This window comes from Macaca fascicularis, chromosome 16 (genome assembly GCF_037993035.2).
Source record: "Macaca fascicularis isolate 582-1 chromosome 16, T2T-MFA8v1.1".
Taxonomy (NCBI): domain Eukaryota; kingdom Metazoa; phylum Chordata; class Mammalia; order Primates; family Cercopithecidae; genus Macaca; species Macaca fascicularis.
Genome location: NC_088390.1, coordinates 51,290,758 through 51,312,196, shown reverse-complemented (window position 1 = coordinate 51,312,196; position 21,439 = coordinate 51,290,758). Strand labels below are relative to the sequence as shown.

General features: G+C 41.8%; 1 protein-coding gene and 1 long non-coding RNA gene across 2 annotated transcripts in view; both read right to left on the bottom strand.

The window, feature by feature from the left end:
- Positions 1 to 301: 301 nt before the first annotated feature.
- Positions 302 to 9,031, bottom strand: LOC141408795 (uncharacterized). The gene is made up of 2 exons (XR_012425626.1): positions 6,408 to 9,031; positions 302 to 569 (listed from the first exon to the last, which is right to left on the bottom strand). It is a non-coding gene; the product is annotated as an uncharacterized lncRNA (long non-coding RNA).
- Positions 9,032 to 12,419: 3,388 nt separating this feature from the next.
- MMD (monocyte to macrophage differentiation associated) overlaps positions 12,420 to 21,439 on the bottom strand; it is a 29,103-nt gene continuing 20,083 nt past the window's right edge. The window contains exons 6-7 of the mRNA XM_005583775.5: positions 21,284 to 21,353; positions 12,420 to 14,349 (exon numbers count right to left, since the gene is read on the bottom strand). Of these exons, the coding sequence (XP_005583832.1) occupies positions 14,149 to 14,349; positions 21,284 to 21,353 (271 nt within the window). The 3' untranslated portion in view covers positions 12,420 to 14,148. The remainder of the gene's footprint in view (positions 14,350 to 21,283; positions 21,354 to 21,439) is intronic.

The following is a 21,439-nucleotide window of genomic DNA, read 5'->3' as shown; positions in this document are numbered from 1 at the left end:
CCCTGGCATTAAAGCTGACAGGGTCTTCATGATCTACGTGGGCTGGGAAGGGACCTCAGCTCTGAATCCTGTGCTCTTTCTGGTCCTCCAGGATGTCTCCTGGTTGATTTGATTGGTTTGACAGTTTTCATCTCATAGAGTGTTAAGAAATTGCTCTGATGCATCAGGAAAGAGAATCTGAGAAAGAGAAATAGTCAGTCCTTGACTATCCTTGCTAAGGGCACAGCATAATCTTAAAGAGCAGATAATCTCAAAGAGTGTGAGTCATTTAAATTCAGCATTGCAATAATACTTTTAAAAGTTTTATCTTCATAATTTTATTTTGTTTTGTTCAGGCTGAGCTTTGCAAGAGGGAAGGAAGCAGTGGCCCAGATAGATGTTGGGTGGTGGGAGGAAGATTGAGGTTAATCCTGGCTCAAGGTTTTCTTCTCTTTGCCATCACTTTTGAAGACTTCAGTACCCATGCTGGCAGTGCATCTGACAGCTTGGTCTCCCAGGTCTTCTTGTCTTCTTAACACCACTGATATTCTCTCAACAAATGATCTTTTTGATTACACTGACCATCAAGTCTGCATTCAAAATCATTCATTCATTCATTTAATAGGCAAGTTCCAAGTGACTCCTACATGTCAATAACTTCTTAAGGATCGAGACAACAAAAATTAGAAAATTTCCTTGACATTGGGATCCATTGTGAGCAACAGATGAATAAACTACAGTGTCATTAATGACTACCATAATGGAATGCCCTAGGGGAATGTGAAGGAGGAGCCCTCTCCAAACCCAGGCAGATCAGAAAAGACTTTTAGGAGGAGGTGACACTTGGACTTGAAGAATAGGGAAAATTTTTCTTTTCTATTCTTTTCTTTTCTTTTCTCTTTTCCCTTCCCTCCCCTCCCCTTCCCTGCCCTCCTACCCTCCCCTCCCCTCCCTCCCTCCCTCCCTCCCTCCCTCCCTCCTTTCCTTCCTTCCTTCCTTCCTTCCTTCCTTCCTTCCTTCCTTCCTTCCTTTCTTTCTCTTTCTTTCTTTTTTCTTTTCTTTCTTTTTTATTTTTTTGTGTGACAGAGTCTCATTTTGTCCCCAAGGCTGGAGTCCAGTGGCGCAATCTTGAATCACTGCAACCTCTGCCTCCTAGGGGTTCAACCGATTCTCATCTCACTCTCCCGAGTAGCTGGGATTACAGGTGTGCGCCACCATGTCCGGCTAATGGGGAGAAATTTTCAATGTGGATAGACTAAGGGAAGGTGTTCTATGAAGAGGGTGCAGCACATGCCCAGGTGTGGAGGCATGATAAAGCAGTGGCATATTCAAGGAGTTGAGCAAGCAGTTTGATCAGCTGCGGAAGAGCAAGAGATGAGGCCAGACGGGTAAAGTGGTGCCAGATTCAGGACTGGGTCTATCGTGAAGGAGAAGGGGAACTAGTTCAGAGATTTTCCTCCAGACTTAATTGAATCAGAGTCTCATTTTAAAAAGGGCACTGGTAGAAATGTGAATTGGTTAGAGGCATGTGAGATTGAAGGTGCAGGGTGGGTGGCAGAGAGACCTACTGGGAGCCACCACAGTAAAGCACCTGAGAATGGATAAGGACCTTTACTAAGGCAGTGCCTGTGGAGGTGAGAGGGCTAGAGAGAGAGATCTGGGCAGAAGTATAAAGGACTTGGCAACCATGGAGCGTGGAGGATAGATGTGAAGAAGAGAGTCTAGAATTACTCCCAGATTTGGGGCTTCACTGACTGTGGAGATAGTTATACTGTTGGCTTATATAGAAAATATAAGAGGAGATTCAGGATTGGGAGAAAAGATGATTTGTTTAGCTCTGAAACTACTGACTGTAAGGTGGGTGTGGTTGGGCATCTGTGGGAAGATTGCCAGTGGACAAGGGTTTAAGGCTTTACAAGTCATAGCTGGGCGCAGTGGTTCAACCCTGTAATCCCAGCTACTTGGGAGGCTGAGATGGGAGCATCACTTGGGCCCAGGAGTTTGAGGCTGCAGTGAGTTATGATCATGCCACTACACTCCAGCCTGGGCAGTAGAGTGAGACTTCATCTCTGAAAAATAAATACATAAATATTTTTAAAATGATTTGGAAATCGGGACAGAGTTTAGTGCTAGAGACTCTTACCATAGACGTAAGTGAGATCACCATGGGAAAGTGGGTGGAGAGCCAAGGGCCCCTGGATACACCAAGGTTTAAAGGTAAACAGAGCAGGAGGAACAAGGTAAGAAGACTAAGAGAGAGGCCAGAAATGCACGAGAGACACCAGGCAGTAATGTCAGGGAAGCCAGGCCTGGGGGAGATTTAAGAAGGGAAAGCGCACAATGCTGTCAAGTTCCTTAGGGAGGACAAGTATGATGAAGGCCAGAAATGGGGAAAAGAAGAGAGGGTTGGTAGAATAAGGCCCAGATAGCTGATGGGCTTGAAGAAGAGCCTTAGATAGAAGGAGGGCCATTTTTCCCTAATATGAAATGAAAGGGGATAAATATAAGAACAATCTACCTGTACCCCTTTCCCTTCATAACCAAGGGCTATTCAACATTCATCAGAGCACCTCTGATGAAGATGCATAGCTGGGAATGGAATTCAGCACAAATTGATTGCCAGGTCCTGTGCTAGATACTTTATGTAAATCATCTCACTGCAGCCCTTCAAGGCTGACAGCATAATCCTCCCTTTCAAGATGAGGAAATCAAGGCTCAGCTTGGCCAAGTCAACTGCATGTCTCTTTCCTCTCCACTGATCGCCAGGTCACACTCCCCAAAACAGATCTGTGAAGAGCCTTTTATCTCTCACTGGCTCCAGCTCCTAATGCCAATAAGTGAAAATAAAGATAGACTTGGGCCAGATGTAGGATGCTATTTCTACCACAAACACATTCACAGGAACATAGTTAAATCAATGGGGAGAAGAGAGAGAAGACACTGCACAAAGATGCTTTCTTTCAAAGGGGCAAAGGACAGCTAGGGGGAGGGGAGCACAAGGTGGGTGGGTGATGTTGGGGAGGGAGGTCAACCAGGATGACTTCAAGGCTGCTTGGAAATACCTGGTTCACTTTTTTATCCTGAAAGTTGGTGATGTAAAGCAAAATAAAAGTCTCAGGATTCCCAAACTCATTATGCCAAAGGGAGAGTTAAGCCTGAGTCAGGTAACGTTTCCATCCTTTTGCCAAACAGACAGCGATTACTTCCCAACCTTGTGTCAAAGCATTATACGTTAATCAGACCCCCACAAAGGCAAAAGGCCTCCTGCACCCCTCCAGATGACTGCCCTCACAAAGAATGACCCCTTAACCTTTCAAGACGCATATCCTCCTATAAGACAAGTACATGTCAATTGTAACTTTAGGTCTGTAACCTGAATTTAACTCCTAAAACTAAAGTCTGTTAAATCTCACATGGACAAAGATCGAGTTTATCTTCCCAGGTACAGAACAAGGACTAGACAAGGTCAATCATTCCTTCCTCCACCCTGCCATGTCTACATAATTAACTCTTCCTTTTTACTCCCTCTTCTTTAAATGTTCAATGAATCTTGTGTAAAATGTAGATTTACTGGGCACTAAGTAGAGCCTCACAAGAATGTAACCATTTGCCTCACCGCCTAGTCCCCATTTCCTGCATGCTTTTCCCCTTTAAAGAAACATATAAATGCTGAGCCTCCTAAAAACCTCTTTGGAGGGCACAGGCCACAGGGGCTTCTACGACTTGTATTACTTTTCCCAGGCGTTCCCTCAGGCTCTGGCTCCATAAACCTTGGGTGATTGAGACTCCTGCCTCATTCTCTCATTTGGGTTGACAGTGTCAAGCTTAAACTCTTATGTTCACAGCGTTTTTCTACCCTGTGAGGCTGATGATGGTCTGATTAGTATAATCTGTATTTTAAAGATAAACAGAGGCTCTGGGGCTTGCCCACGTTCATTTGGCTTTAGGAGCTAGGTCTTAACTCAGTGCTATGAATCCAGATGCTGGGATGTTCTAATACCCAAGCATGAATGATTCTTCCACTGATAATCACCCTGCACTTGTGCCTGTGGCTCTTACCATGGCTTACAAGACCCTGTGTATCCCAACATTCAGTACCCCTGCTAAAGAAAAAATAATAATTCATGACACTTGTTAAAGATGCTAAGGCAGATTTTATTCAGGGGGGCTACTGGAATGGGATTTTGTAGTAGGAGAGAGAGATCAGAATCAATTCCAAAAACAACAAGGACAAGTGGAGATTTATAGACAAGGAGCAGGGTAGGGGTCAGTGGATGGAAAATTACTAAGAAGTAATGTCACGACTTGAAGGATTCTTGCTGAAGGCAGTTCAGGGTAATAATAAGGAGGTTGATCAGATATCAAGAGTGGGGAATTTTCGCCAAAATGACCCATTAGGATTCTTGCTAAAACTGGACCAAATTGGAAGACAGTGCCCAAGATCAGGTATTAGTCAGAAAGAGGGCTCAGAGAAGCCTGAATCAAGTCTGGTCAAAAGAGAGAGTCTTTGTCACATCCCTGACCTCACTGCCAACCCTGCTCTCCCCTCACTCAAGGCCCTACATCACAGGCGTCTTTCTGCACCAGACTATGCCCACCTCAGGCCTTTGCACCTGCTAGGCCTGGATGCCTTTCTTAGCAGGTGTCTGGGGGCCAGGGCCCTTGACCTTTCAGGTCTGTACCCAAATATCCCCTTCTCAATGAATCTGTCCCTAGCTGCCATGTTTATGAGCAAACGTTTACCCACCCTCAGCATTTTCCACCTCTTCCCTGATTGATTTTTCACCCTAGCACATTAGCACCATTTATACACCACATATTTTCTTTATATATTTGTTTATTGGCTATTTTCCCCACAACCAGAATGTCTGCTCTATGAAGGAGTAACTTGTGTCTGTTCTGTTCACAGCTCTATCCTCAACACCAGAAGCAGCATCTGGCACCTACGAGTGCTCACCCCTTAAATGAATTGGACACCTGGATGAGGGTCTCTATGAATACCCTCGGATCCAGATGATCTATGTCAGTACCAAAGGATAAGAATCCCCAATAATAGGCCAGGTGTGGTGGCTCACGCCTGTAATCCCAGTGCTCTAGAAGGCCGAGGTGGGTGGATCATGAGGTCAGGAGTTTGAGACCAGCCTGGCCAAGATGGTGAAACCCCGTCTCTACTAAAAATACAAAAATCAGCTGGGCACAGTGGCAAGCACCTGTATTCCCAGCTACTCGGGAGGCTGAGGCAGGAGAATCACTTGAATCCCGGAGGCGGAGGTTGCAGTGAGCAGAGATTGCGCCACTGCACTCTAGCCTGGGTGACAGAGCGAGACTCCATCTCAAAAAAGAAAAAAATAAAAGGCAAAGAAATCCCCTGTAGTAAAGAAATCCCCAGTAGTCCAACCAATTCATAATATACTTCATCATGCTTTGTTTCCATTTAATATAGCATCACAGAAATTAGCTCAGATGAATGACAAAATATTTGCCTTCCAAAAGAAGTCTATGTTTGCAAGGGGTCCAAAAAAGGAAAAGAAGGTCCAAATATTAAGACAAAGAAATCCATCTGACATGGTTTGGATCTGTGTGCCCACCAAATCTTGCATGGAATTGTAGTCCTCAGTGTTGGAGGTGGGGCCTGGTGGAAGGTGATTGGACCATGGGGACAGAGTTCTCATGAATGTGTTAGCACCATCCCCTCAGTGCTGTTCTTGTGAAAATGAGTGAGTTATTGTGAGACCTGGTTGTTTAAAAATGTGTAGTACCTCCCCCCGCCTCTTCCTCCTGCTCCAGTCATGTGAAGTGCTGGCTCCCCCTTAACCTTCTGCCATGATTGTAAGTTTCCTGAGGGCTCCCCAGAAGCAGAAGCTCTGAGGCTTCCTGTGCAGCCTGCAGAATGGTGAGCCAATTAAACCTCTTTTCTTTATAAATTACCCAGTCTTAGGTATTTCTTTATAGCAGCGCAAGAACTGAATAACGCATCATCTAAGATTTAGTTTGCTGCAGAAGAGTTCATATGTATACATGATTGTCTTCCTCATTCCTCAAAATTATAGATGAGGCAGTATGTATGTCAAACATAAAGAATGAGCTGGGCCCTTTGTAGGGACTCAGTCAATATTAGCCGTTATTATTATGTCCCCTTCCACACACCTCACGCTTTCCTGAAGCCTGCTCTTTCCTCTTCCTGGAATATGTCTTTCTTTGAGCCTGTCTCTGCCCACCGCCCCCTCACTTGACTCCCTGGCAATTCCTCATTCACCCTTTGAGTGTCAGCCATACTATTGCTCCTGTACAGAGGATTTCTGACTCCCCTAGACAGGGTTAATCACTGCCTCCTCCAATAATAGCATCCAATACACAGGTGGAGATTATGTTGCATTATAATTGTTCATTTGTTTCCACATCCTTCTCCCCTGAGGGCAGAGACTTACCTTATTGGACACTGTCTTCCCAGCCTCTAATACAAGTATGACACATGGCAGGACTCGGGGCATCACGGATGGACCTCAGGCATCCCAGACACAGTAAACAAGGAAAGAAAAATATCTCAGCCCACACAGGTGCTGCCCATTCATCATCTTTTGCCTGGGAGGGTAGGTAAACCCTGCTTCAAATGAACCTGGCACACTTAAATGTTCAGCTAAAGGAAAGGGTGATTCATTCACACATGAAGGTTATTCATTTGAGGGCAGAGTTCACCACAAGTTTCTTTAAATAATGAGCTGCTTTGGTGCTCTCAAAAGTAAGAGCCATCTTGCAAACAGGCAATTCGACTTCACATTAGCAGATGCACAAATAATAACACAAAGTACAGCACCCCTGTTGAAAAGACAGGTAAATCAGCATCACTTTCTACTTGCCCATCCACACTGTCACGTTCACTGGCCACAGTCATCTATCTGTGTGATGCCAACAAACAGATTGACAAAAGCTCCCCAAAACGTCAAATCCAGATTAAGGAAGCTGGGGGTCAGAGAATCATCTAGTCTGAGCAACAGGCAGGAATTTGGCCTTTTTGTTGCTGTGTTGTTTTTTTTTTTTTTTTTTCCTGTTATAACATCCTCAGTCCCTAGACTGGTCCCTGGCACAGAGACGATACCCAATAAACATTTGTTGAATGAATGTGTGAATAAAGGACCCTACAACATCACTGGGAAAGAAACAAGGTGGAGAAGGCATTATACGGCTGTAGTTGGAAGGAATTCTTTAATAAGCCACTCAGAGTCTGTTGGTCTGAGTCCCCCAGGAGGCAAGCTCAGGTAACAACAGATGGTGACCAAATTGCTGTCCAGTTTGACAGAGTGTGGGTCTATTGTATTGAAGGCCTTTTGTTTTGCTAAGCAAAGTATGCAGCTCCTATCTGGACATAAAGAACCGCCCCAGCCTCCTCCTTTTCTACCCTTTCTCTGTGAATACTCATGTTCTTGTCTAAAGAAATGTTGAATATTTGACCAGGCATGGTGGCTCACGCCTGCAATCCCAGCACTTTGGCAGCCAGAGGCTGGCAGATCACTTGAGGTCAGGAGCTCGAGACCAGCCTGGACAACATAGTGAAACCCCATTTCTACTAAAAATACAAAATTTAGCCAGGCATGGTAGCGCACAGTTGTAGTCCCAGCTACTCAGAAGACTGAGGCAAGAGAATCTCTTGAACCTGGGAGGTGGAGGTGGCAGTGAGCCGAGATTGTGCCACTGCACTCCAGCCTGGGATACAGGGCAAGATTCCGTCTAAAAAAAAATGTTGAATATTTAAAGAGCATTGTTTAAAATGACACAAAATTATTAGAAAGCCTGGGTTAACCACATGCCTCAGTTTAGCCTCAGCCATCATTTGATCCAGAACCATTTATAAGAGCTAGAAAAGGCACAGAACAATTTTAAGAGTGGTACTGAACTGCTCTTCAGGTTGTTTGTGCATGAAAAATATCCCCAGGTGGGCTTTAACCATAATTTTAAAAGCTTGGCCATATGGGAAAGAAGCAGTAGGATTATTTCCCCAGTGTCAATCACATGCCAGACTGTGTAAACTTGACACTTTCAACCCACATTATTTAATCCTTATGACCGCACTGCAAGAGAAGTGATATACCCCTTTGGCAGACAGGAACTGAAGCTCAAAGGTAGTACCAAACTTGCCGAAGCTCACCCAGCCAATTTGTCACAGGCTGTCTGCTTGCACCCTGACTCAACACGCAGCTCATAGATGGGATTCAAAAAACACTAGTGTGACTTTAAGAGAACCAAATCCTAGGGATCAAAAAGTTTTCCCGACCTTTTCAGTGACTGACACAGTAGATCGGGTGTGTTAAGTGTGGCCTGGCACAGAACAGCAAAGGACCTGTGACCTCTCCCAGGATATAGGGCAAGGCTCCAAAGCCTACTTTCCCAAGCCCCCCTTAAGCCTTGCCAGTCTATTTTGACTTCACAAGTCTGACTGCAGTGAAAGTCTGAGTGATAATGAGCTGTGTGGCAGAATGAGAAAGCGTTCTGTTGTGTTGAACAGGCTCCTGATGAGAATAGCTTAACTCCCCTTGCAGAGTGGCGAGAGTGCACAGTGGCACTGTTTCTTGGAAAAATAACACCACCAATCCATTGCAGGGATGTAGGTGGGAATGGCACAGAATGTAAGAACATATTGGCACTGTCTATTTAAAATAGCAAAAGCAGTAGAAAGACATGAATGCAGTAATTCTAACCTTGTTAAACTAAAAACATTCCTCGGGGCCCCTTGAGAAACTTTTATTTTGCTACACAAGGAGGGAGGTGAACCAGCTTCTTCGAGGTCAGTTTCCTTTGGAGATTTTCCTGTTCCACGCTCCATCTCATTGGCACGTGAGAATAGTAGACATAAACAGAAGACGCCAAGTATAAATGTAGAGATTTGGAAATGAGCTCTATTTTTAAAAGGTCTTCCTTTGGGTAAACCCATTAGTACACCTTTGCCCCAGGAATGGCTCTCTTGAAAATGGAAACAGATCTAGGGTTCCTGGGTTCACTCGGGTTCTGCCACTTACCTTGGGCAAGGAAAGTCATTCATCTGTATGTGTTTCCCCATCTGTAAAATGGGAATAAGAAAATGATTTACCTATAAGGTTTTTGTAAACATAAAATGAGATAATCCACGTAAACTAGTGCAGTACCCGATACATACGAAACACTCATTTGTTTATTATTACCTTTAAAACCCAGTCATAAATGTGGACGAAGCTGCATGTTCACTGCAGCATTGTTTATAATAAAAAAACTAAAGCAATCTAAAAATCCAAAATTAGGCAAATGATTAAGCAAAATAGGCTACATATCCAGTTCTGAAAGATGATGAAATCATTGAAAATTCTTGCTATGAAATGATATAATAGTAATAACAGTTCTTTGGTTTTTTTGTCTGTTTGAGGTGGAGTATTGCTCTGTCGCCCAGGCTGGAGTGCAATGGCGTGATCTCAGCTCACTGCAACCTCCACCTCCCAGGTTCAAGTAATTCTCCTGCTTCAGCCTCCTGAGTAGCTGGGATTACAGGCGTGTGCCACCAAGCCCAGCTAATTTTTTTTTATTGTATTTTTAGTAGAGAAGGGGTTTCATCATGTTGGTCAGGCTGGTCTTGAACTCCTGACCTCGTGATCCGCCCACCTTGGCCTCCCAAAGTGCTGGGATTACAGGCATGAGACACCACACCCGGCCAATATAATAGTATTTGTAAATGCTTATAATAAGTAGGAAAAAGTATATAAAATTACATATGTGGCATATTTACAGCTGTATAATAAAAATAGGGAAATAAAAGATTGGAAGTATATTAAAATATGTTATGATAAATGAATGCTGGATAATTTTTAGCTTTCTCTATTTTCCAAAGGGTTTTATATAGCTGTATGATTTTTAAAGTGAAAATATTGAAAATATTTTTAAAAATTTAAATTGTTGCTTCTTGAGTATAATCTGCACTAAGACCCAATTATTGCACAATTGTTTTAACTTTTTTTATTGCTATATTCAGAAAAGAGAACCAGAGGGAAATAAGTTAGGCCAAATACTTTTTTTCCCCAAATAATTTTGTAAATTGTTGATAGTTATTCCTATAAAAGCACAAATAAAAATGCTGGACATTTTCTCCTTTAGGATATACTTTCTAATATTTACACTCTATTTTCTCATCAACTTTCCTGTGGTTGCTACGAATGTTCTAGCTGACCCTTGTGGTCAAAAAAGCCTGTAAGGCCAAAGAAGCTAAAAGTCAGTTGCCAGTTAGTAAGAGTGCTTGTGATGGACAGGATAAACTCGCTAAAATCAAAGTCTGTCCTAAAAAATGCTTTATTCTCAGTCTTTCCCTTCCACACCGTTCTCCACCTTCCCCCGACCCAGCCCCTTTCATTCAATAAAACTTCTTCACTCTTGTCATAAGCCAGGGCTATGCTAGAAGCTAGGAACAGAAGTGGATGAGACTATGTCCCTGCCTGAAAGAGTTCAGTCCCAAGACCAGAGGTAAAGACAGTAAACACAATCACAACGCACCATAACAGGGGCCATGAAGGAATATCTGTGCTGTGGGGTCAAAGGAGGGCACCACTAATCATGCCGGTGGGACTAGGTCAATGGCACAAGGGAGGTGGGTGGCACCTGATGAAGGCTTGGAATAAGCAACTATTTGCCAGGTAGGAAAGGGGCTGGAGTAAGGGCATTCCAGGCCAAGGAACAGCAGGTACAAAAACACAGCTGCAAAAGCACCATGAGGGCATGTGTGTTGTGGGGGAGGCTGTGAAAATCACTAGCAGGGCTGATGTCAAGTGGGGTTCAGCTGGGGAGAGGGCCAATCAGGCGGAGTCAGCATGTGAAGAGTCCATGCTAAAGCATCTGGCGTGAATCTTATAGGATAATAGTCAGTGGAAGTTTTGGAGCATCGAGACACATGCTCAGATTTTATTTTGGGAAGATAATGCTGGTACAGTGTGGAGGATGAGCTCATTTGAGGGGTGTAAGCAGTGGCAGGGATACAAATGAGGAGGTGGCTGCTGTAGTCTGATGACTGCTAAGTAGGTCTTTTTAGGACCTTGCAGTGCGAAGAGAGGTGAGGAACTAGATCAGGGAGTTGTGAGAAAGGCAGGGGTGACAGTTCTGCTGACCTGTTGGATCTGGGGGGTGCAAGAAATCAAGGATGCATGAATGAACAGATGGCTGTGGCCATGCCATTAACTAAGTTAGGAAATTTCAGAAAATAGGTTTGGTGGTAGGATGAGGAAAGATAATGAAATCAGTTTGGGATGGCTTGTGTCAATTCAATATGTCTGGGAGCATTTAGGCAGCTGGTTAGAGAGAGGTCTAGTCCTTAGAAAATAGTTTAAGGCTGGACATACTGAGGTGACAGCACAATAGTGGGGACACTCTAGAAATGGATGAGGTCACACCACTGACCTAGAGGACAGAACTCTTGGGAATCATTACACTTCAAGACACTCGATCCTCAAAATTAGATTTGACGGAGAGTTATCTGAAGGATTATTGAGGTTGTAAACCACGTGAATAGTGTTTTCTTTTCTGTCCATGCCTGATGAATTTTTAGTTCAAGTTTGTTTTATTTGTTTCTGCTGACTCTAGAAATGCAGTGGTATAGAGGGAATGGGAGCCTTCGGAATCAGATAAGAGCTGGCTGCTGTTCCAGCTCCCTGATTTAGGATGAAGCAGTTAAACTTCTCTGGCCCTGGTTTCCCGCACTACAGAAGAGGTAGAATGGCGTCTAACACTCGGAGAGTTTTTAGGTTTATAATCTGTTATTTGTCTGGTTGGTAACATAAAAGACTGTTAACCTCAGTCCTATAGAATATTTTAATATTCTATATGCTAAACCAAAAGGTTTATCTTGGTAAAGACACATCATCTAAAAAACTTGAAATCATTGGTCCTGACTAGTGTATTTTAAACTGAAAATATCTGTTGATTAATGTTTGAGCTGGCTCTGGCATTTCAATTATTAAAAAGTAGACTAGAGCCTGTAATCTCAGCACTTTGGGAGGCCAAGGCGGGCAGATCACGAGGTCAGGAGATCGAGACCATCCGGGCTAACATGGTGAAACACCATCTCTACTAAAAAAAATACAAGAAATTAGCCGGGTGAGGTGGCGGGCGCCTGTAGTCCCAGCTACTCGGAAGGCTGAGGCAGGAGAATGGCGTGAACCCGGGAGGCAGAGCTTGCAGCGAGCCGAGATTGCGCCACTGCACTCCAGCCTGGGCGACAAAGCGAGACTCCGTCTCAAAAAAAAAAAAAAAAAAAAAAAAAAAAAAAAAAAAAGTAGACTAGAAAGTGCTAAGTGACAGGGCATATTTGTTTTTCTTTCCATTCGGACTTTTTTTTTTTTTTTAAAGACTAGTATACAAATTACAAATGCTGGATGAGCTCAAACTCTCAAATATGCATTATTATTTTCACAGTCATCTAATTTAGAGACAGTGGAACAAATCCAAGTAACAACTTTATTGTAGTATACAGCACAATTTTTACATACATAATAGTGGTTTTGACAGTGTTACTTTTGAGCAGACCTTAGATGAATCCACAAAGTTAATATATTAAAAATAAAATATACACAGTAAAACAACAGGCAACCAGATGTTCAGAATCATGCAGATAGGAGTGGTCTGGTTGGTGTTATCACTGGGTACCTTGCCTATTTAACTCACCAGCAAATACCACTTCTTCTGTTTCTCGTTCCCATATAATTCATCAAAATCAGAGTTCTAAACATACACAAAATAAACCTCTTTTAAAGCCCCATCAGTAAAAAATTTCAATTAATAAGCTTATCATCAAACCAAGAATTCCACTGACCATTTGCTCAGCCGATTACTAGGAAACAGGTAATATCAGCACCCGATCTAAAGGCAAGCCTATTTCATGTATTAAAACACCAACAAGAGAGATTAACCGACAAAGCAACTATTAACAACATATTAATCTTAATATAAGACACTGAGAGAAAAGTAAAAATAATACATAAATATCACTCCACTGAGCCAGGATATAACTCATGGACTACCAGATACATGAGTTTCTACCTGTCAAACAATGCTTTAAATATTTTTCTAGGAAAAAAAAACCACACACACACAATATATATTGGAAGATGCAAAGGAAAGGCAGAAATGTGAATGTATGCATCTAGTTCCACAATTTAAAATAAATATCAAACTGACAATATCAAGCTAAGTGACAATGACTTAACCACTGGGCACCAAACAGGCAATACAACTGCTCACTGTAATACATAAAGCTCTTCAGGAGTTTCCAGCAGATGGCCATCCCAATAATATTGTCATAATACAGATAAAATACTCATCCACTGTGGAAAGAGACCCTGAAGAGAATGTGGCAAAGGCATAGAGAAAAAGTTAGATCTTTTGAAAAAGTTAATGATATCAAAATACTTTTCCATCACTGGTAAACCAAGCTAGGTCAAGTATGTGTCCCAAAGCAGCACTGAATTCAGAGTAAGAGGTTGGCAGAAAAGTTTGGAAAACTGCAGTTTTTAAAAATTGGCAATTTCTCCATGCTTGATAAAACTATCAGAAGAGGTATAATGTTTGTTCGTTTGTGGAATGTTGACTGCTTGCTGCAAAAATTCACAACATGAATGAGGACCCGCAGAGATGCGTATCAATGAAATATTTTTTTAAAAATTTACAAAAAACTAAAGTTTCTATTTAAAAAAGAACCATGTTATGCCAAGATGAAACATGGTAAAAAGTAGTGTAAGTTCTGTCCATGATTCTTTACCTAGTGAATGGGAAAGTGATAGAAACAATTTTCTTCTTAAAAAGGAAGCTTTGTTATTGCACTGACTTTTACAACCCGACATAGTAATTTAGAAAAATCATGTAGTAAAATCTGTAAAATTAAAATACAAAATTCTGGTTTGTAAACATCAGTTGGCCAAGTCTATTCAGAGTCCTTCATGATAGTGGAATGGAATGAATAATTAATTCACTACCTTATTTATTTGCTGTGAGGGGGAAAATTCCAGAACACAGCCTTTATACTTTCACAGTAATTATATTCAAAATATATAAAGAAAGTCAGTGCAGTTATCTTATTTTTTTTCTTTCCCTGTGCAATGTTCAGCTCTCACCCCACTCCCAAGTGCCATAATTGAAATAATACTGGTTTGGAGACTTAGTACAGATTGGTCATAAATGCCGCATAAAGTCTGTAGGACTTCGGTAAAGGTATTTCCAAATGGCGTAGTAATGCACTGCAGCTGCCGTGGCCACAAACAGGTGCCAGATGGCGTGGGCAAATGGAATGATGCCATCACTCTTGAAGAACACAACTCCCAGGCAATAAATTAAGCCCCCACAGGCAAGTTCCTGAAGTCCATCAGTGTTGTTCTGTCAAAAGAGGAAAAAAATAAATAAAAAGGGTTTGATGTTACTCTGCATGGCACGCTGCAGATAACTGTAATTCTCTCTAAGGCTCTTGATTTTCTAGACAATGAAGAAGCTGTGTGAACACAATCCTGATCTGTAAACATGAACCAAACATAAAAAAAGTCTCTCATACATCGACCTGGATTGCCCTTTGGACTGACAATCTTGAGTTGAGCAAGCAATCACATTACAGGTCCCAAATGAAAAAGCAGAACATTCTGCTCATTTACAGCATATTTAAGTAAACTGCAATCATAGCCAGACACAGAAGTTCATTTTAATAAAGTGCAATCCTCTGTTCTCATCTTCCCCTTTAAATGCTTTCTTCCCTACTAAGGCAGGCCCAAGCCGCTCTATTTATAATTTACATCTCAGCCAGGGTATTCACTTCCCTTTGTCCTTCTCAAACACTGTTCTACACTGATTGCTTCTTTGAGACTTCCCCTGCTTATGTGAGCTTACAGATTCCTTAAGGCTGACACAAGAAAAGAGTAACTAGAAGTGACCTCTGAGATCATAGATCACTTAGTACAAGATATTTCCTAGCCTTCTAGATGTCTCCAGGCCTTTTTGTCTTTGAGCCTGGCCATTGCTTATCTTAGCAATAAGTTAATATTCTTGTGTGTCTCAGGGCAGAAGGGAGAATATTTTAGGCCGTTCTTGGTTTTCAAAGATCAAGGCCCATCTACAAGATTAAAATGGCTTGTATGAATGAGGAGAGAGAATACAGGCAATGCTTAGAAGCTGCTGAAGAAGCAAGTCAGTCCCCTGGATTTCTGAGGACTAGGAATAGAAAGGAGACAAGTTCTTCGGAGTGAGCGGAAACCTAAGGCAGATCATGGCAGGGCCTTGGAAGGGGATAGGTGTGTGGGTGTCCCAGAGGCCTAAGCACTGAGCAGCAGTCTTGTGAGCCCCACAAGAGTAAAGGGAAGCTCTAACTCAGGCACCTAATTAGAATAGGCCCCAAGGGCCTCGGCTAAAAGCAAGGCAACAATCGACCATCATGAGCTAAGGACCACGTGTGAGGATCTAGGACCAGTCGTGAGCATCAGTCCTTTTTCAAAGTTCACAGAAGCCCCCATGTTTTGTGTGGGATCAAAAGATGGGGGGCTGGGCACGGTGGTTCATGCCTGTAATCCCAGCACTTTAGGAGGCGGAGGCGGGCGGATCACAAGGTCAAGAGATCGAGACCATCCTGGCTAACACAGTGAAACCCCGTCTCTACTTAAAATACAAAAATTAGTCGGGCGTGGTGGCGGGCGCCTGTAGTCCCAGCTACTCGGGAGGCTGAGGCAGGAGAATGGCATAAACCTGGGAGGCGGAGCTTGCAGTGAGCTGAGATCACACCACTGCACTCCAGCCTGGGCGACAGAGCGAGACTCCATCTCAAAAAAAAAAAAAAAAAAAGGTAAGGAGCCAATCCGAATGGACTGACATCAGATTTCTTCCTAACCTTGGTAAGGAAACACTTCAGCCAGATTTATTTTTATTTAAAAAGTAACACAGACAAAATACCACATGCTATTAATTCCTCAAGGTTATACAGCAATGAATACACATTATACAAAATTATTTGTGTGTGTATTAGGAGCCCTCTTCTAGGATAGGGGTAAGGCTGTCATCAGATTCCCAAAGGGGCACAGGGACTCCCAAATGGTAAGAGTCACTCATCCAACACAACCCCCTTATTGCAGAAGTGAGGAGACTAAGGCCAGAGCAGTGAAGTGGCCTGAACAAAATCACGTGGCTGGTCACTGTTCCAAAATACCCTTTTTTTATTTTTTCCTTTCTGCCAGAACAAGCGAGACACCAAACCAAGTACACAGGTTAGTTTTGACATATATTCTGTTAACAAGTATTCTTAAGATACCACATTTATCTCAACTTTCAAAGACCTAGAACATAGCTAGTTCTGTATCAAAACAGAATTGTTTTTCATTATCATTATTGTAACTATGTGCCAGGCACTGTTTGAAGCACTTCATATATTTATTCATTTAATCTTCACAACGACCCTAAAATTAGGTACTATTATCCCCATTATACAGATCAGAAAACTTTTTTATCCAGTCTGACAATCTCTGCCTTTTAATTGGAGTGTTCGGTCCACTGTGATGTAATTGTTACTATATAAGAGGTACCTAATTACTGATATGGTTGTATTGAAGCCTCCCGTCTTGCTCTCTGTTTTCTATTTGGTTTCATCTATCCTTTGTTTCCATTTTCCAATTTCCCCACCTGCTTTAGATTAAATTGAATAACTGGGATTCCATTTTATCTTTTCGCTTGATTACGTAACTATAACATTTATTTTGCTTTTGTTGTTGGTGGTGGTGGTGGTAGTTATTCTTTTTTTGAGACGGAGTCTCGTTCTGTTGCCCAGGCTGGAGTACAGTGGCATGATCTCAGCTCACTGCAACCTCTGCCTCCTGGGTTCAAGTGGATTCTCCTGCCTCAGCCTCCCAAGTAGATGGGATTACAGGTGCATGCTACCACACCCAGCTAATTTTTGTATTTTTAGTAGAGATGGAGTTTCATCATGTTGGTCAGGCTGGTCTCAAACTCCTGACCTCAAGTGATCTGCCCGCCTCAGCCTCCCTGGCTAAATTTTTGACATTAATGTTACTAAACTGAGCTAACTTCAACTTAAAGTTGATAGGGCTTTTTTGTTTTTTATTTTCCTTTCAGCATTTTATTTTATTTATTTTTGAGATGGAGTCTCGTGCTGTTGCCTAGGCTGGAGTGCAGTGGCCTGACCTCAGCTCACTACAATCTCCTACAACCTCTGCCTCTTGAGTTCAGGCAATTTTCCTGTCTCAGCCTCAGCCTCTCGAGTAGCTGGGATTACAGGAGCTCTGCCACCATGCCCAGGTAATTTTTGTATTTTTAGTAGAGACAGGGTTTCACCATGTTGACCAGGCTGATCTTGAACTCCTGACTTCATGTGATCCACCTGCCTCAGCCTCCAATGTGCTGGAATTACATGCGTGAGTCACTGCACCTGGCTCCTTTCAGCATTTTAAATGTGCCAGTACATTGCATTCCTGCTCCCATGAATGCTGATAAAATATCAGTGGTCATCTTCTCTCCTTGCTCTTTTTTCTCTCTCTGGCTGATTTTAAGATCTTTTCTTTGCCTTTGTTTTTTAATAATTTGACTTTAATGTGTCTTAGTGTAGTTTTCTTTGTGTTTATCGTGCTCAGGCCTCCTTGTGCTTTGTGGATCTCTAGGTTGATATTTTTCATCAAATTTGGAAAAGTTGTAACTATTATTTCTTAAAAAAAAAAAAAAAAAAAAACCCATAAAACAGAAAACCCAAAACCAAAAACTGCCCCAATTTCTTTCTCCTTTTGTTCATTTTTAAATCACTCTTTTCTCTCATGCTTCAGTTTGTATAGTTTCTACTGACCTGGCTTCAAGTTCACTGACCTTTGCTTCTGCAATATCCAATCTGTTATTAAATCCCTCCAATAATTTTTTTTTTCTCAAGACATCACAGTTTTGGGATCTAGAATCTCCATGTGGATTCTTCTTCATAGTCTCCATGTATTTCCTGAGATTCCTCATCTGTTTTAAACTCCTCGTGTGGGAATCTCAATATCTCTCCCGTCTTTTGATCTGTGTCTATTGATCGTTTTCCCTTAGGTATGTGTCACTTTCCAGTTTCTTGCCTAACTGGTAATATTTATTATATATTTATTATTTATTTTATTACATTATTATTGATTTCTGATAATATTTACTTATGGTACACGCTAAGTTGTTACAGTAAAGATTCTGTTGTATTCCTTTAAAAATGGTTGAGTTTTGTTCTGTTAGGCGGTTTACTTACTGGAGGATCAATTTTATCCTTTCGAGGTTTGTTTGGGCCTTGTTATGGTAGTTCTAGAGTAGCCCTCTCTCTAGGGATAGAGTAGCTCTACGCCTAAGCTGTGGCCTTGGCAGCGTCAGCTGAGTGCCTGGGATGTCCAGCACCATCTGTGAACTCTGGCTGGTTGGAACTTCAATGTCTCTCAGCACTGGGCACTGTCTGGAATCTCCATTTATCTTCCAGCCTTCTAAGAGTTATTTGCAACTGGAGCTTGCAGAGTTTTGCCCTGCACAAATTCAGCTTGATATCTGGACAACGACTCAAGGAAACTGCTTTATGGATTTCTGAAGCATCCTCCCTGAGCAGCTCCCCCCTCTTCCATACCCTGCCCCACAAACTGCAGCCTTGTCGGTAGCTTGAAGTGTAATTTCTGTTTCCTCCACCCAGGCTGCTATTCTCTGGGCTTTACCTCCTTTTGTTGTTGTTTGGAAAGTGTCTCCAAGGAAACAACTGGGTGAATTCAAAGCTCATTTTCTTGGTTTCTCTTCCCTCAGGGATCACAGTCCTGTACTGTGTTCAGAGCCAAAAAACAGTTACCTTTATTCCTTTTCCAGTTTTACAGTTCTTTATGGCAGAAGGATAAGTATAAGTATAGTACCCATGATTCTGACCAGAACCAAAGATTCGCATTTTCATTCATTCTGTTACTGTGTTAGTTGCTTTGTTACTTCATTCATTCTGTTACTTTGTTAGTGGTTTATGAGGTCCTTTTTGATCTGGACTCTTGTCTAGCTCTCCAGCTTTGTTACAAGACTTGTGCTACCTGCATACCTGCCCCCACTATGCATATGTATGTAACTGAAGCTGGTACATGTATTTTATGTTACAAACAATGAACTATTTTCATTTCTCCAAAGATGCTGGTGCTTTCCCCTTCTCTGGGCTTCCTTCATGCTGTATTTTCTACCTGTAACATTTGCCTCACCCCTTCCATCTCTCAGCTCCTACATGTTTTTCCAAATCAGCTGAAATATCACTTCCTCTGGTACTCCTGTAATGCTCCCATAGCAGCCTGAACTTTCCCAAAAAAATATTTTATCAAATTTCATGATCTCTTTTTCTTTAGTAGGAACTGTATTTGCCTGCTTGATTCTATTGATTTGCTTTCCCTTAGGTGTGTGTCATTTTCCAGTTTCTTGCCTAACTGGTAATATTTATTTATTATATATTTATTATTTATTTTATTACATTATTATTGATTTCTGATAATATTTACTTATGGTATATGCTAGGTTGTTACAGTAAAGATTCTGTTGTATTCCTTTAAAAATTGTTGAGTTTCGTTCTGTTAGGCAGTTTATTTACTAGAGGATCAATTTTATCCTTTCTATGAAGGCAATGTGGGGGATCATCCTGCTTGATTATCAGAAACATTACTCACCTGCTATTGTACCACTTATGGAAATGTCAATTACAGATTTAGGCTAGTAAAATTACTGGATAAACCTGCTCTTATGATACCCAGAGGGAATCTGCTTGAAATTCTACTCTAATAATTAGGCTGCACAAACCTTGCTTATATTGCTTTGGGTGTCCCGAAATGCCCTCTAACTACATGGCCTTCAAGGCTGATTTTCTCATTTCTGTCACTAAACTCCTCCTCCTAACCATTCCCTGTTGCTTATACCATCTATATGTATTTTGGGTGCTAGGTAATTATTAAAACCATCATAAACCTCATATCTCAAAGAAATGTATTTTGTTATAGTCTCATAAAGACATCCCCTGAAAAAACAGAACCAGATTTGAAAGTCTTAAACCTTTTATAGGTGTTTCTGTGACCAGGAAAAAAACTATCACAGAATTATGTTCCTATAGCTAGGCGTGAAGCTTATGCCTATAATCCCAGCACTTTGGGAGACCGAGGCGGGTGGATCACCTGAGCTCAGGAGTTCAAGATCAGACTGGCCAATATGGTGAAACCCTGTCTCTACTAAAAATACAAAAAATTAGCCAAGGGTTGCAGCCGGCATCTGTAATCCCAGCTACTTAGGAGGCTGAGGCGGGAGAATCACTTGAACTCAGAAGGCAGAGGTTGCAGTGAGCCAAGATTGCACCACTGCACTCCAGCCTGGGCGACAGAGCAAGGCTCTGTCCCCCCACCCCCCCCCCCCCCAAAAAAAAAAGTTCTTACAATGTGCCTATGAGATGAGGAGTGAAATCATAAGTACAGTTCTTCTGAATGACATAGGCTCAGAAGAGTTCAAACTAAACCCATTGGGACCTCTTTAATTAATATAGTGCCTAGAGCCTAAGATACTGGAATATATAAGCCAAAGGCCTGGTAACCAGGTGGATGGAACCATGAAGTTGTAATAATATATTTTCATTTCAAAAGGACAGAGACACACAGACTTCTCAACAGTAATTCAATTTGAAAGGGAATTCAAATATATACATGCAACTGCCTATTACAGGTAATGTTACACTTTACCCACAAAAATCCCCAAAAGATATAGTCAAGCAAAGTAAAAGGAAAAAAAAAAAGTGCTTGCCTTAGAAAACAGAACAAACAAAAAAAAGTGCTTGACTTATGACTTAAAAGCAAGGGAAAAGAAAAGTAAGAGTAAAGGGATTTGAAAAATATCTCTCTGAACCTATTCTGGTTCTGATTCAGGAAAGTACCATAAAGACATAAACATACCTAAATTTATAGCTTTCCCGAAATGTACATGGTGCCTAGTGCAAGCTTACGAGTTGCTGGCACACTTCATTATTTTTATTATTTTTTTGAGACAGGGTCTCGCTCTGTTCCTCAGGCTATAGCGCAGTGGCATGAACAAAGCTCACCACAGCCTCAACCTCCTGGGCTCAAGCAATCCTCCTGCCTCAGCCTCCCATGTAGCTGGGACCACAGGCACATGCCACCATGCCCAGCTAAACACTTCATTATTTACAAGTTATTTTTGAGTCTCTATTTAATGGACATAACTTCAGAAAGAAAAGCTATATATCATATCTATAATCATATTAAGTTCCAGCAGTTTAAAAGAAAATAACTAAAATTCTGAAGCCATGTCTTACCATTGACGTCACCACCAAGGCTGGAGAGAATCCCATTGTGAGATAGAAAAAGAGTTCAACCACCTTATACCTGTAGGAACAGAAGTGCAGTTAATTTAACTTATGCATTTCTATAACACCTAACAATTTACATACCAGCCTTTCCTTTCTACTTTT